At 43.6% G+C, this 13,128-nt stretch overlaps 1 protein-coding gene across 1 annotated transcript; it reads left to right on the top strand.

The window, feature by feature from the left end:
• Nucleotides 1-56: 56 nt before the first annotated feature.
• On the top strand, nucleotides 57-12,865 carry PDP2 (pyruvate dehydrogenase phosphatase catalytic subunit 2). The gene is made up of 2 exons (XM_075189286.1): nucleotides 57-172; nucleotides 10,584-12,865. Exon 2 carries the CDS (start codon nucleotides 10,649-10,651, stop codon nucleotides 12,251-12,253), a length of 1,605 nt encoding a protein of 534 aa, XP_075045387.1. The 5' UTR covers nucleotides 57-172; nucleotides 10,584-10,648; the 3' UTR covers nucleotides 12,254-12,865.
• Nucleotides 12,866-13,128: the final 263 nt, after the last annotated feature.

Genomic DNA, 13,128 nt, shown 5'->3' with positions numbered 1-13,128 from the left:
TGTGTAGAGGTGATTGGGTGCAGCCAGTGACAGGGAGGGGGCAGTGTTAGCAGGGAAGGGGTGGGCCCGGACATGAGGGCTTGTTTGCCGCTTCCAATCCTGAGCTCACAAACCGCGTGTGGTGAGAGGAGAACACAGAGCACCCAGTGGTCTTAATATCACCCCACAGCTGGTGAGTATATTGCTGATTAATAATGTACCTGACAGTCTAGGGGACCCCCTCCCTGCAGATCATACAGGGGCTTCTCTCTATAGCTTCTTGTAGCAGGAGGGTCTCAGAGCTCCCTGACAGGACCAGGTCACACCATATTTGGGGAGGGGTCTCCAGCCAAGACATAGTAATGGGTAATAACTAATACTGATACAATGTACAATCGTATGTCCTCTGTCACATAGAATAGTCCCGATCTTTAAGCAGTGCGAACTGATTCTGTAACCACTGAGCCAAGGAATGTAAAGTATGTATAAGTCATGCAGGAGAATATTGGGTGGAATTTAGAAACCTGGCGAATAAAGGGAGAGTGTCTGAGTCATGATCTCTATGTCTGATAGATTGGTTGTCTTCCTACATTGGTATCTTGTGATCCTGAGCTGTGTACATCTGCTTCTAAACTTCTACAGATCTCTTCCCCTCAGCCAATACTGGGGATATGGGGATTATTTGTAGTTGAACAATCATAGTTTTGCGTAAAGCTGATTTACAGTGGACCCATCGCCTCTAAATATTCAGCCTTTCAATTCATTAGGAACCAGTGACATCACTTGGATTTGTTTTTTCCACCAGTGCACTTAGATGGCGTGTCCAGCGCACGTCAACGTGTGCACATAATCTCCGGTGTCAGGCGCCTTCTACGCAAAGTACGGAGACAAAGGAAAAAGTGGCGTGTTGCGCAAAACCGCTAATGTCACGCCAAAATCCACCCTTCAAAGACACTGTTTAAAATACTGCTTGGTTTAGCCCAGTGTTTCCCAACCCTAGTCCTCAGGGACCCAAGTTCCACAGGTAGATACAATGTATCAGATCCACAGGTGGTTCCTGACTGATACAATGTATCAGATCCACAGGTGGTTCCTGACTGATACAATGTATCAGATCCACAGGTGGTTACTGACTGATACAATGTATCAGATCCACAGGGGGTTACTGACTGATACAATGTAACAGATCCACAGGGGGTTACTGACTGATACAATGTAACAGATCCACAGGGGGTTACTGACTGATACAATGTAACAGATCCACAGGTGGTTCCTGACTGATACAATGTATCAGATCCACAGGTGGTTACTGACTGATACAATGTATCAGATCCACAGGTGGTTACTGACTGATACAATGTAACAGATCCACAGGGGGTTACTGACTGATACAATGTAACAGATCCACAGGTGGTTCCTGACTGATACAATGTATCAGATCCACAGGGGGGTTCCTGACTGATACAATGTATCAGATCCACAGGTGGTTACTGACTGATACAATGTAACAGATCCACAGGTGATATAATTATATCACTGGTGCCCTGGAACCTGCCCTGTAAGGGGGGTACTTGAGGACTAGGGTTGGCAAACACTGGTTTAGCCGCATTTCTGATGTAAATTAGTCATGAAAGTGAGATAACTGTTTATTGCATGAGGCACTTAAAGCTTTTTATGACATTGTTTGACATGTACTTAGGAATGCCGCTGTCTGCCAAAATGTATTTTATTGAAAGGTATAAAGCGCAATCTAAACGCCGTCAGGTTTGAGTCCATGCGAAATCGTAGTCCTTTTGCAGTGTGAAAATCGTCTTGTTTTGAACGACAAGGATCTAAACATCCTCCCTCTGCCCCCCCGTTATCGTGTTTACACTGCCCGCAAAGTGCGCCTACTCCTTACTCCCTCTCTCCGCCAAACTCCTCCTCGCGGCCTGTGTGGACTTGTGCTCCTCTGCAAACACCGCCAGCTTGAGCCAGGAATATACGCTCTTTGGTGAAAGTCTGGGCACAACTGCACAAACCCAGGTGGCAGAGCAGCTGACTTACCAGAAAAGCCAATTTGCACTCCGTTTTTTTCAACAATTTCCTCCACTGTGTGTTGGTGATGGGTCCATCTTAACATGGAACTTATGGGGAGTAGAGTTAATAAAACATCTAAATAGGAAAAGTTGAGGCGTTGCCCATAGCGATCAATAGGATCCAAGCTATCATTTATCTAGCGCATGCTATCTGGAATCTGATTGGCTGCTGCGGGCGACGCCTCCACTTTTCCTATTTAGAATCTTCAGTATTCTGTTACATCTATTTCATTTTGATGTAATTACTGATTTATAAAGCAGGATGCTGAGAGCTGAGTGGATGTGAATTTAAAGATATGGAGGACGATTCCAGCACTGTGTGGGTTAAAGACGACAGAACTCTGGGACTTTCTCACTGTCACAGCGGACGTTACTTCCTCATCATGTGATTGGTGTATGAAGATCCCAGAGATGACTGTAAATAAAACACTATGTGATGGGAATAGATCAACAGTAATTATCTTTATTATACAGAGATTTCTTCATTTGTGATTTCCTCGACCAGTTTATTATGTAATGGTGGGTGCCTGGGATGTAAGGAGGGAAAGTGACACATCCCCTGTCACAAATAGTGGACACTATTATCAGTATATAATAATCCATGAAGGAGTAGTCCTCTTGTGGGCAGCCCCCATCACCCTAATTATTTGCCCTCATTATTTAAAAATACATTTTATTAAAGGCAAAGTCCATCAGTTGATACATTTACCTCTGACTCTGGACTTCATCATCATTTATTTATATAGCACCACTAATGTGCTAGTGCTCTACAGAGAACTCACTCACATCAGTCCCTGCCCCATTGGAGCTTACAGTCTAAATTCCCAAACACACACACACACACACACACACACACACACACACAGACAGACTAGGGTCAATTTAATAGCAACCAATTAACCTAACAGTATGTTTGTGGAATGTGGGAGGAAACCGGAGCACCCGCAGGAAACCCACGCAAACACGGGGAGAACATGGTTGATTGGTTGGGAATCGAACTCATGACCCCATTTCTGGGAGGCAGAAGTGCTAACCACTGAGCCACCGTGCTGCCCAACTTGCTATTTGCATGAGATTCAAGACCTTGTGTAAACCTAGAGACCAATTCAGTCCAATGCAAAACCTTTATCGATAGTGATTATAAATAATGTACTGCATTGAGTGACTTATTTTGAAAGCTACATATATGATTTATACTTTGTCTCTTCGCATGGAAGAAAACTGAGCCGTCTGAATGATGCTTCGGTAAATAAATATTGCCCGGTAATACACAAGTCCTACAATATCTTTCCCGTGATTTTTTTTGGCAACTGGGGGACACTTTCGTTGGTGGTTTATAGATTGCGTTTCGTTCCATTTCAGCTCAGCAGAGGTGTCACTATGGCCTCTCCCGCCGATGGCAATAAGTAGCCACATAAATTAAGCTGGGTACACTACAGTAATTTCATGCAATTATCGGGCAGATATTGCATTAGTATGTACCCACCGACTATCATGTTTTATTGTACCAAAGCTCATCGTATCTGTTGATTTGGTTTTGTAAACTTCCAAAAAATCATGATCAGTGATGGAACGATGTCGGGCAAATATGGCAGTGTGTACACACTCACCACCAGCAGTGTAGGCAGATATCTGTACAGTGTACAGAGTCAGGATATTTTCAGCAGATGGTTATGAGAGATGAAGATCTGAAGGTAAATCGTGTAGGTTTGTACGTATGAATCGGCTGCTCATCGGAACTCTGTCGTTGGTGAAATTGTTACAGAAATCACATCTGCAGTAATTTTGAGTAGTGTGCAGGGGCAAACGCAGGATTTGTAGAGGGGGGTTTCCACTCCACGCCACCAGTGGGCGTGACCAGCATGCATGGGGGCGTAGCTATAATATTAGACAGTGCTTGGCTGCTCTCCAACTCTCCCTATCCCCATAATATAGATGGGCAATGCTGCATGCACTACTGTTAGGTGCACGCAGCTCTCCCTTTTCAAGCAGAGCAGTGTGAAGCGGGGGCAGGGTCCAGCCACCTCAATTATACAGTGCCCCAGGCTTGGAGGGGGGTTTCCAGACACTAGGAAACCCCCCTCGGTTTGCCTATGGTGTGCACCCAGCTTTAGTGCAGTATAACTTCTTACATGTTAATGAAGGTTTCTAGAAAATATAAAAGAACAGACTAAACAGCAATAATGACTGTAACTTTCCTGCTGCAGGCGAAAGAGTTCATATGAGTTTGCGTGAAAGTCAAACGAAAGTTTAGGTCTAGATGGAAAATTACTGCGGATGGAAGTGCGTCCGATTGTTCTGGAAGAAGTGTAATTTTCTGATAAGGTTTCTTTAGAAAGACTTTATTGCAGGAGAAGAGTCTGTAACTTTGCTATTTACAGACTGTTAGAGGAGGGAGGGAGGGAGGGGGGAGGCTCATGAACCCAGTCACCCATCACATTCCACTGTAACTTACACAATGATTCACAGAAGTATGGCCAGAAGAGATCCAACGTGTAGGAACCACAGATAAGCTTCGTGCTGCGCTGCAGATGTTGTGTAACTATGTAGTGTGGAGAGGTAACTCTGGCCTCAGACCCGACTTATTCTGTGTACGTTCACTTTCACTGGTTCTAATTGTGTATTAAGTTGCAGGGATCTGAATATGTTTAGTTGCTGCACCGTGCAGGAACCACGGTCTTGCAGGTAGTGCTCCATTTAGTTGCTGACATGATGATCATTGAGTGCAGGCTCTGCAGAAAAGGCTTCTAATTCACCAACACCGTGTAATGTGCATACAGACAGATACACTATGACGCACAAAAACATATCATTACCAAAATAAATGCAATACATAAAATGTTAATTACAAGGAAAGGTCTGAAATAGCCCTAAGGATAGATTTACTAAAGTTTCTAAAAAAAGGGAAAGTGGGGGTGTTGCCAGCAGCAACCAATCGGATTCCATTGAAATGATGGCTACATTCTGATTGGTGGCAATATAGTGCTGTTTGCAATGGTTGCTGTAGACTAATACCACCAGCTATTATACTGTATAATAATCACAATATTGGTTAACTTGTATCAAAATGTACTGAGAATAGGTATTAAGAGGAACAACTTTCAGAAATGGATATAACCGTACTGCATAATAAAGTATATTTACGCTGGGAACACACTATTGCATTTTGCTTGAGATACAATTTTACCAACAACTGAAAGTCCCGATGATCAGCAGATTCCTGTGTACACATCTACACGATTTACCTTCAGATCCGTGATCTTCATCTGTCATAACCATCTGCTGAATATTTCCTGAACTGCGGGTTTGAGAAAGTGGAGATGTTGCCTATAGCGACCAATCAGATTCTAGTTATCATTTCTTTACTACATTCTACAAAATGACAGCTAGAATCTGATTGGTCGCTATAAGCAACATCTCCACTTTTTCAAACCCGCAGTTTAGTAAATATACCCCCCATGACTCTGTACACTCTACAGATATCTGCCTAGGCTGCTGGTGGTGAGTGCGTGCACACTTCCACATTTGCTCAACATCGTTGATCGTGATTTTTAGGAAGTTTATAAAACCAAATCAACAGATGTGATGTGTTTTGGTGGAATAAAACATAATTGTAGCAGCGTACACATTGCTATATCTGGCCAAACGGTCCTGAACCGTGTGATCCGCATTATAATTGCATCAGTATTGACCCAGCTTCACTCCCACTTGATGCACTTTCCGGGTGACATATAAGAGACAAGTGCTGTATTGACCTGAGTTTTTAGCTGACCTTATACAGAGCGAGCACTGTGCAAAATAATCTACCTCCATTCAGGTTACAGTGGTAGTATTGTAGCAATATAAACATTGCTGGACTGTTCCTAATTATGCATAATAACCTGAATTATAAAGGCAGTCCAAGCGTTATTTGCAGCTTACTTAAGAAACAATATTGTTGCTATGTTATCAGGGCTGAGTGGGGTGAAATGCGTTGGGACTCGTTGGACCTGCGTCAGTTCCCAGCTCTTTACCAGATGCCGTAAGATGTTCACCACGGTCCTAAGCAACCTGCGTTGGTCACCCACAAGAATCTTAGTGTTATTTTGGACAGACCTCTGAGCTGTTGGCTACGGGAACCTGGTCTGATGCCAAAGACTTGTCCTGGAGACAAGCCGGTTCCAGTTCTGTTTGTGAATACCCTCGATACATAGTGGAAAGTATTTACTAAGGAGCTGATCCTGGATAATTTCTCTAACAAGTGGGTTCATTCAGGCATCAGATCTGTAATGGGCTGTCCGGGTTATTACAATGTGTACGGGTTAAGGACACTTTCTGTTTTCTCTAAATAGAGATGTTGGTGCACCAACATCTCTATTTAGAGAAAACAGAACACTGTTTCCTCTTGTCTGTCCCGGGCTTTCACTGTTTAGGATTTAAGATGAGTGTGTAACATTTGTAACATTTATTTGCTGTTTTAATGTGTGCAGTGTAAATATACAAAGCTGGGGACAGTCCGGTTACTCTCCATCATTAGGAACAGCCGGGCTAATAGGTAACGTTTATATTCTTACAATTCTATCGCTGTAACCAACTGACTGACACTTTGTATCTTATCTGACTCCAGTGTGTTTAGTGGAGGTAAATGCCCTTTATCATTGCAATATGATTGACTTTCTTCTGAGAGTTGTCATGCGGTATTGATGAATGTAACATTAACAGTACAGCCCAAGTAAAAGCCTAATTTCAATGTAGTTATCGCATATCTATGATAAGAATGGGCCCCTCCCTCTCTGTGACATCACTGCCTTTGGTATTATGTAAATTGGCAGCTGATTTGGGCAGATTGTGACACTTGACTCATGTGATCATTCGGAACCAATGAACTGCGAGCTGGCAGCTTGATGATGTCACAGGATGTTTCCCAGGAGCACACTGAGCTCGCTCCTTGCCAGTGCATGGGCGGTTTAGATTCTCATTCATACTCATGCCCAGAAGATGACAAGCTACATGCTGACATGTAAAAGGGAGAATACAGTAGGAACTGTACAGCTGTATCATACATGGGGCACATGTTTAGTTACATGCAGTGTGATTAGAAATCTGCATAATGTGCAGTTGTGTGTATATGGGTGACAAGTATAGTTTAATAATTAATACAGGCCCCCCCTTATTATACCATCAGGTATTTTACGAACACAGAGGTGCATTAAGGGGCCTCTAAACCTATTTTTTTTTTCCTGTGTAAATTTTATTAAAGTGTCTAAAAATATTCTTATTGTAGCAGTTTACCTAATTTCTATTGTGATGCCATAAGATTGTCCTTCAGTTCAGTTCCGTTGCTTGCTTTCTCTTCCCCCGTAATCCATCTATCTTCTCTCAGAGCTGTCCTGTCAGTCTTATTGATATTTGATCATTAATTTGCAATACAATTGTTTAGGGGCATGACCTAGAGGCAAGTGCCGCGTGTGACATCATTTTGGGGGTGGGGTTATGATGTCACTGACGGTTTAGCCGTTTTGATACAATCGTTTTCGCTAATATTCTGCAGTTCTTGACTATATTTTTTTTGTGAAATGTTCATTCACAAAAAGCCTAATGCAAAGTACCGCATTAAACTGCAGTCCCCATACTACTCGACGGGGGCTGCGCTCTGGGCAATTTTATCAGTTTTGATCCCGATGGCGCTTGAGAGAGTCAAAGAGCTTCGCAGGAGAGGGATCTACAGATCTCTGTCCGGCAGCGTTGCAGCTCCTCCCTGCGCGGTTTACCGCAAACGGCAACAGTAAAAAAAGTAATCGCCAGGACAGGTTTCTATCGTATGCGATGTACCGTTGTGACTTGTATATTAAATTAAACTACAAAATGTCAACTTTCACCCCTCCCTGTCACTAAGGTGTCTTCCCAGAGTCACCGAAACGCAAATTATTGGAAAATTGGGCAGCCTGAGATGTTATATGTAGGAGCCAAACCAGCGAATTATCACCTGATTTCAATATACTTTGTATCCATCACTTACTCAAGTGTTTCCTTTATTTTGCTAGTAACCCAACCTGCTTTTTGATCTGTTTAGTATGTGACAAGTAGTATTTGAGACTTTTATGGATATAGTTGTGCAGAAATAAGATGACGTGCAGCATTGAAGGGATTGGGGTGGTCTCCGATCATGGATTGTCTATCTTGGCCTTCTGGCCATGAGGCCGGAAGCAGGAAAACCTCGGGTGTTATGGGCGTCTGGTGCAGGGCCATCTTAACATTATGGGCCCCCGGGCAAAGCAGTGCACCGGGGCCCCTATAGATATAGATATATATTTAGAGAGAGAGATAGATATATATGTATAGAGATACAGATATAGATATAGATATATAGAGATAGATAGATAGATGTACTTGCTCAGTGACCCTTGAAGGTTTTTTTTGCAGGTTTTTTCTTTTGCAGGATTATTTATTCTAATTAAGAGCCGTGCTTATGGGGCCCCCTTGCCCGTGGGGCCCCCGGGCACCTGCCCATCATGCCCAATGGAAAAGATGGCGCTGGTCTGGTGATGCACAAAACACACTTGGGAGGGGGGGGATCCGCACATATTTTACCTTATCTGCTCTGTCCCCCGACCTAGGGGCCGGGGAAGCCCTGAGGCTCCCACTTCTGTGCCTTCTTTCATTTGTGGGGGGTTTAGATTTTGGATCCCTGGATGAGACCAGATCCCAGGGTAATGTAGACGCTGTCCCCCAGACGTTCTCCCCCTTTGGAGTCTTCTGACTCTGCGGCTGTTATAAACGAGGACCTGAGCACCCGACCCCTGTGCAATTGTTTTGTGTTTAATGCAACTTTTTTATATCTGCTTTTGATTATCCTTATGAGTGTTATATGTGATCTGCGTAATTAGTACAGTGTAACATTCTGAAATAAATGTATCAAGCCATGCACTAACCATGTAATTCATGTACTTTTTCTTTTTTAACTACAATAATTCACGAGCAGCCAATTCAAGAACCACCTCGACTTCCCATTCAACCAAAACGACTTATGATTATCATTTATGTAACATGATTCCAAGTTTGTATGAGAATATAGGGACGTGTCTCATCTTGTCGCCGCTGGCTTAATATCCAGGAATAAGAGACATCTCCCCTCCAAACATGACCCACATCACCCAGGACAACTCTTCCCATGTTTGTTTCCCAATTGTATTACCAGTAATTGAATTTAGTAACTGATGTTAAGCACAGACCTTTACCACCAATTACTTAATTGTCAGGTTAAAGTGTAACTCCCGAGAATACAGAATGTCTGTGTGTTTATGGTGGAGGCTGTGGGCTGAACAGAATGTATCAAGGACCCAGTGATGTCACTGAGGCGTGAGACGGACATAACCCTACAAATGTTGGTTATTAAATGTCATTCATTGCTGCCTCGATTTTAACCACCTGTAAGTTATTTAAACACTGATGTCTTAATCCTCTGTCTAATACTAGCCTTAGGGATATATTTACTAAACTGCGGGTTTGAAAAAGTGGAGATGTTGCCTATAGCGACCAATCAGATTCTAGATGTAATTTTGTAGAGTGCACTAAATAAATGACAGCTGGAATCTGATTGGTTGCTATAGGCAACATCTCCACTTTTTCAAACCCACAGTTTAGTAAATCTAGCCCTTAATGTTCCTACTTGTGAGTACCGCCTTCACTCAATGAAAAGTGTGAAACCTGTTGTAAATAGGGATCACCGATCCCTAATAGAAACACATTAACTGTGCTCCCAGGTCACGAACTCTGCTTGTCCGGTTTTTGTTTCTTCTACTCTCTCAAAGTGGACTTTTCATTACAGATAAAATATCTGCTACCTTTAAGTTCTTCACAAGCCGCCCTCCATAATTTTGGTGACATTTCCGGGCTGTATAAACAAATCCGGTTCTGACACTTTTTGAGTTTATAGCTGTCCACAGGGACTCTGGCTTAGAAACGTTTTGCATGGTGCTTCGGAGAGAACTCGTTGTGAGATGTGGACACTGTGTTATCACGTTTGTACCGTGTCTTTCAAAGCTGTCTGTGTACACAGAACACGCCACGTGGCATGGAGTTCAATGGGCCTTTAGCCTACTGATGTTTATTCGTTTTGAATGCGAGGCATGTCACTTGTAATCAGAACTCATGTTGATGAAAGGGCACTTCTGAAGGTATTATTTTGTTTTCTTTTCCATAGGCACGACCACCTTGATCTGTAATGTCTGTATGTATGCACTCAAACACATATGTGAAATCGGTGGGGAACGGAGGAGAGAGATTAAGAAAACCCTGAAAATGAAATGACTTAATAAAAGTACTCAATGGGGATTACCAGAGATTGCCGGGTAGTTTATATTCAATACAGTGTTTGTTTGATGCACTAGTGCATGAGAACCGTTTAGTACATCACTTTAAATTTCACGTGCACCAGTAGAGTTTCACGTGGAAATGACGAGTCACAATAAGAACTACTCGTAGTTACTGTAAATATGACCGAAATAATAGAACACTAACGCGTTTCTTTCTTTTTCTTTTCTAAAGGGATTTACAAGTTCACCATTGTTCTAAAGACTGAAAACAAGCAGCTAACTGGTGCACAACTTAGGATGTCAAGAACCTTTTCCGGCTGGATCTTGAACACTGCAAAGCACAGCCTGACCCTGGTCCGCAGTGGAAGACGTTCGTATTCGCAATGTCTTGTGAAAAGGAACCAATTGAGATGGAGGAAGATGCGCTCGGGTAAGGCAGTCACGCAAACCTGTTTGTGCTACCCAGTCCACCAGACGATCTTCTCAAAGGATCGATCCTACAGGCACGCCACGGAGGATGTCCACTACCAGCTGTCGCCGCAACAAATTGATTACATCCTGAGAGCCAACGAGCAGTCCTATAAGATACCAGATTTCGATGGCAAAAACCAAAGTACCGTTCTGAAGTTTGAAAGTAATTTACTGGCTTCCAACACGCCCTGTGAGGACCGGAGGAGTGCAGCTACATGCCTGCAGACCAAGGGAAACATGTTTGGCATCTTCGATGGCCATGCCGGTTCTGCGTGTGCCCAGTCCGTCAGCGAGCGACTGTTTTATTACATTGCCGTCTCGCTGATGTCTCAGGAAACTTTAGAGGAGATTGAGTTTGCCAGAGAGCACATGAAGCCCGTGTTGCCAATTCTCCAATGGCACAAGCATAAAAATGATTACCTGTACAGAGAGATCGCAACGCTCTACGTGGACCATCTGCGGGTGTACTGGCAACAGCTAATTGATCTGGATAATGAGTCTGGAATGAGTGTGGCCGATGCCATGTCCTACGCATTTCAGAGGCTGGATAGCGATATCTCCTTGGAAGCCCAGGTCCCAACGGAGGACCAATTTGTCCGGAACCTCACTTTACAAATCGCATTTTCTGGGTCGACAGCCTGCGTGTCGCATATAGACGGTGTCCACTTGCATGTTGCTAATACCGGGGACTGCCGAGCAATCTTGGGGGTCCAGGATGATAACGGTACGTGGTCTGCTGTCCCTCTCACCTCTGACCACAATGCCTTCAATAATTCCGAACTACAGAGAGTGCGAGAGGAGCACCCGGCCTCTGAACAGGAAACCGTGGTGACCGATCAGAGGTTGCTGGGTATTTTAATGCCGTTTCGGGCATTTGGTGATGTCCGCTTTAAATGGAGCGAAGCCTTGCAGAAAAGCGTCTTGCAAAACACTTGCGATCTAGAACCTTTAAATATATATCAGTATTATCCAGCGAACTACCACACCCCGCCATATCTAACGGCGGCACCGGAGGTGACCTATCACAAGCTGAGACCTCAGGACAAGTTCCTGGTCATGGCATCTGATGGACTTTGGGACATGCTGGAGAACCAGGATGTGGTAAAACTTGTAGCGGAACATCTTTCTGAGGTCAGGTTACAGGGACCTCAAGTTTCCGTGGGGAAACGCAGTTTGGGATACATGCAGAACTTGCTTCTAAAGAGACGAACAAGGCGATTTAACTTGCAGGACCAGAACATTGCCACGCACCTGATCCGAAACGCCATCGGGAGCAATGAGGATGGCGAGATCGAGCAGGAGAGACTGTCGGCCATGTTGAGTTTGCCGGATGATGTATCCAGGATGTACCGGGACGACATCACCGTTACCGTTGTCTTCTTTAACTCTAGCGTTATCGAAGCGCACTACAGAGAAAACGAAAGGGAATAAAGACGCCCATGTTTGTATGTTCTCCGCCATCTTGTTAAGCAAAAAAGAATTAGTTTTACTTTTTGGAAAAAAATGTCGGACTGAGACTTAAAGATGTTGCTGTTTGCAATTTTTATAATAATTTTTATGCATGTATAGTTCTTGTATAGAGTTGTTTCATTATGTACCTGGTAAATCTACAGTACATAGATTGCTGGGTGGAGCTGATCATTTAGGGGCCTATTTAAGACTCGCTAGGAGATGAGGTTAAGACATTTTTTTAGTAAAGTGTTTATTAATTTACAGGTGGCAATAGCCATTGAGTCCTACTTGTAGATGGGGCCATTGTCTGTCATGATGGGAGTACTCCCACTTCCCTCCCCCCTGTTGCTAATCCTCTCCCACTGTCAGTGGGAGAGGACATTACCGTTGTCTTCTTTAACTTATTAAATAGGCCCTATAAATTTCGGCTCGTAAAACACAAAAAGTGTTTATTAAATAAAGTGTGTTTTGTACCGATGTTGTACAAATCTACAAATACAGACTTTGCTTTTTTCATGAAGTGCATATTTGTAATGGAGATCTGCAGGTTGGTCTTTTTCCCCACTAAGCCCCCCTCCCCCTCTTTAGTGGAACAGGTATGAGGTGTTTCCCTCTCTCGTTGCAGATGGGGGGGGTCATTGTATGACATGATGGGAGTACTCCCACTCCCCCCCCCTGTCGCTGATCCTCTCCCACTGGCCGTCTCTATCCTCTGCTCCTTCTGCAGTCTATTGCTGAAAAACTAGTTTCCAAATGTCTAGGGATGAAGCGTCTAAGCCTGGCGCTGTCCATGCAAATTAAGGACCGTTGGCAGCTAAGTTACAGCGTATGTAGTGCAAGAATTTTTCACTAGT

The sequence above is a fragment of the Mixophyes fleayi genome, chromosome 10 (assembly GCF_038048845.1).
Source record: "Mixophyes fleayi isolate aMixFle1 chromosome 10, aMixFle1.hap1, whole genome shotgun sequence".
In the NCBI taxonomy this organism is placed as follows: Eukaryota; Metazoa; Chordata; class Amphibia; order Anura; family Limnodynastidae; genus Mixophyes; species Mixophyes fleayi.
This window is presented reverse-complemented; position numbering and strand designations above follow the sequence as displayed.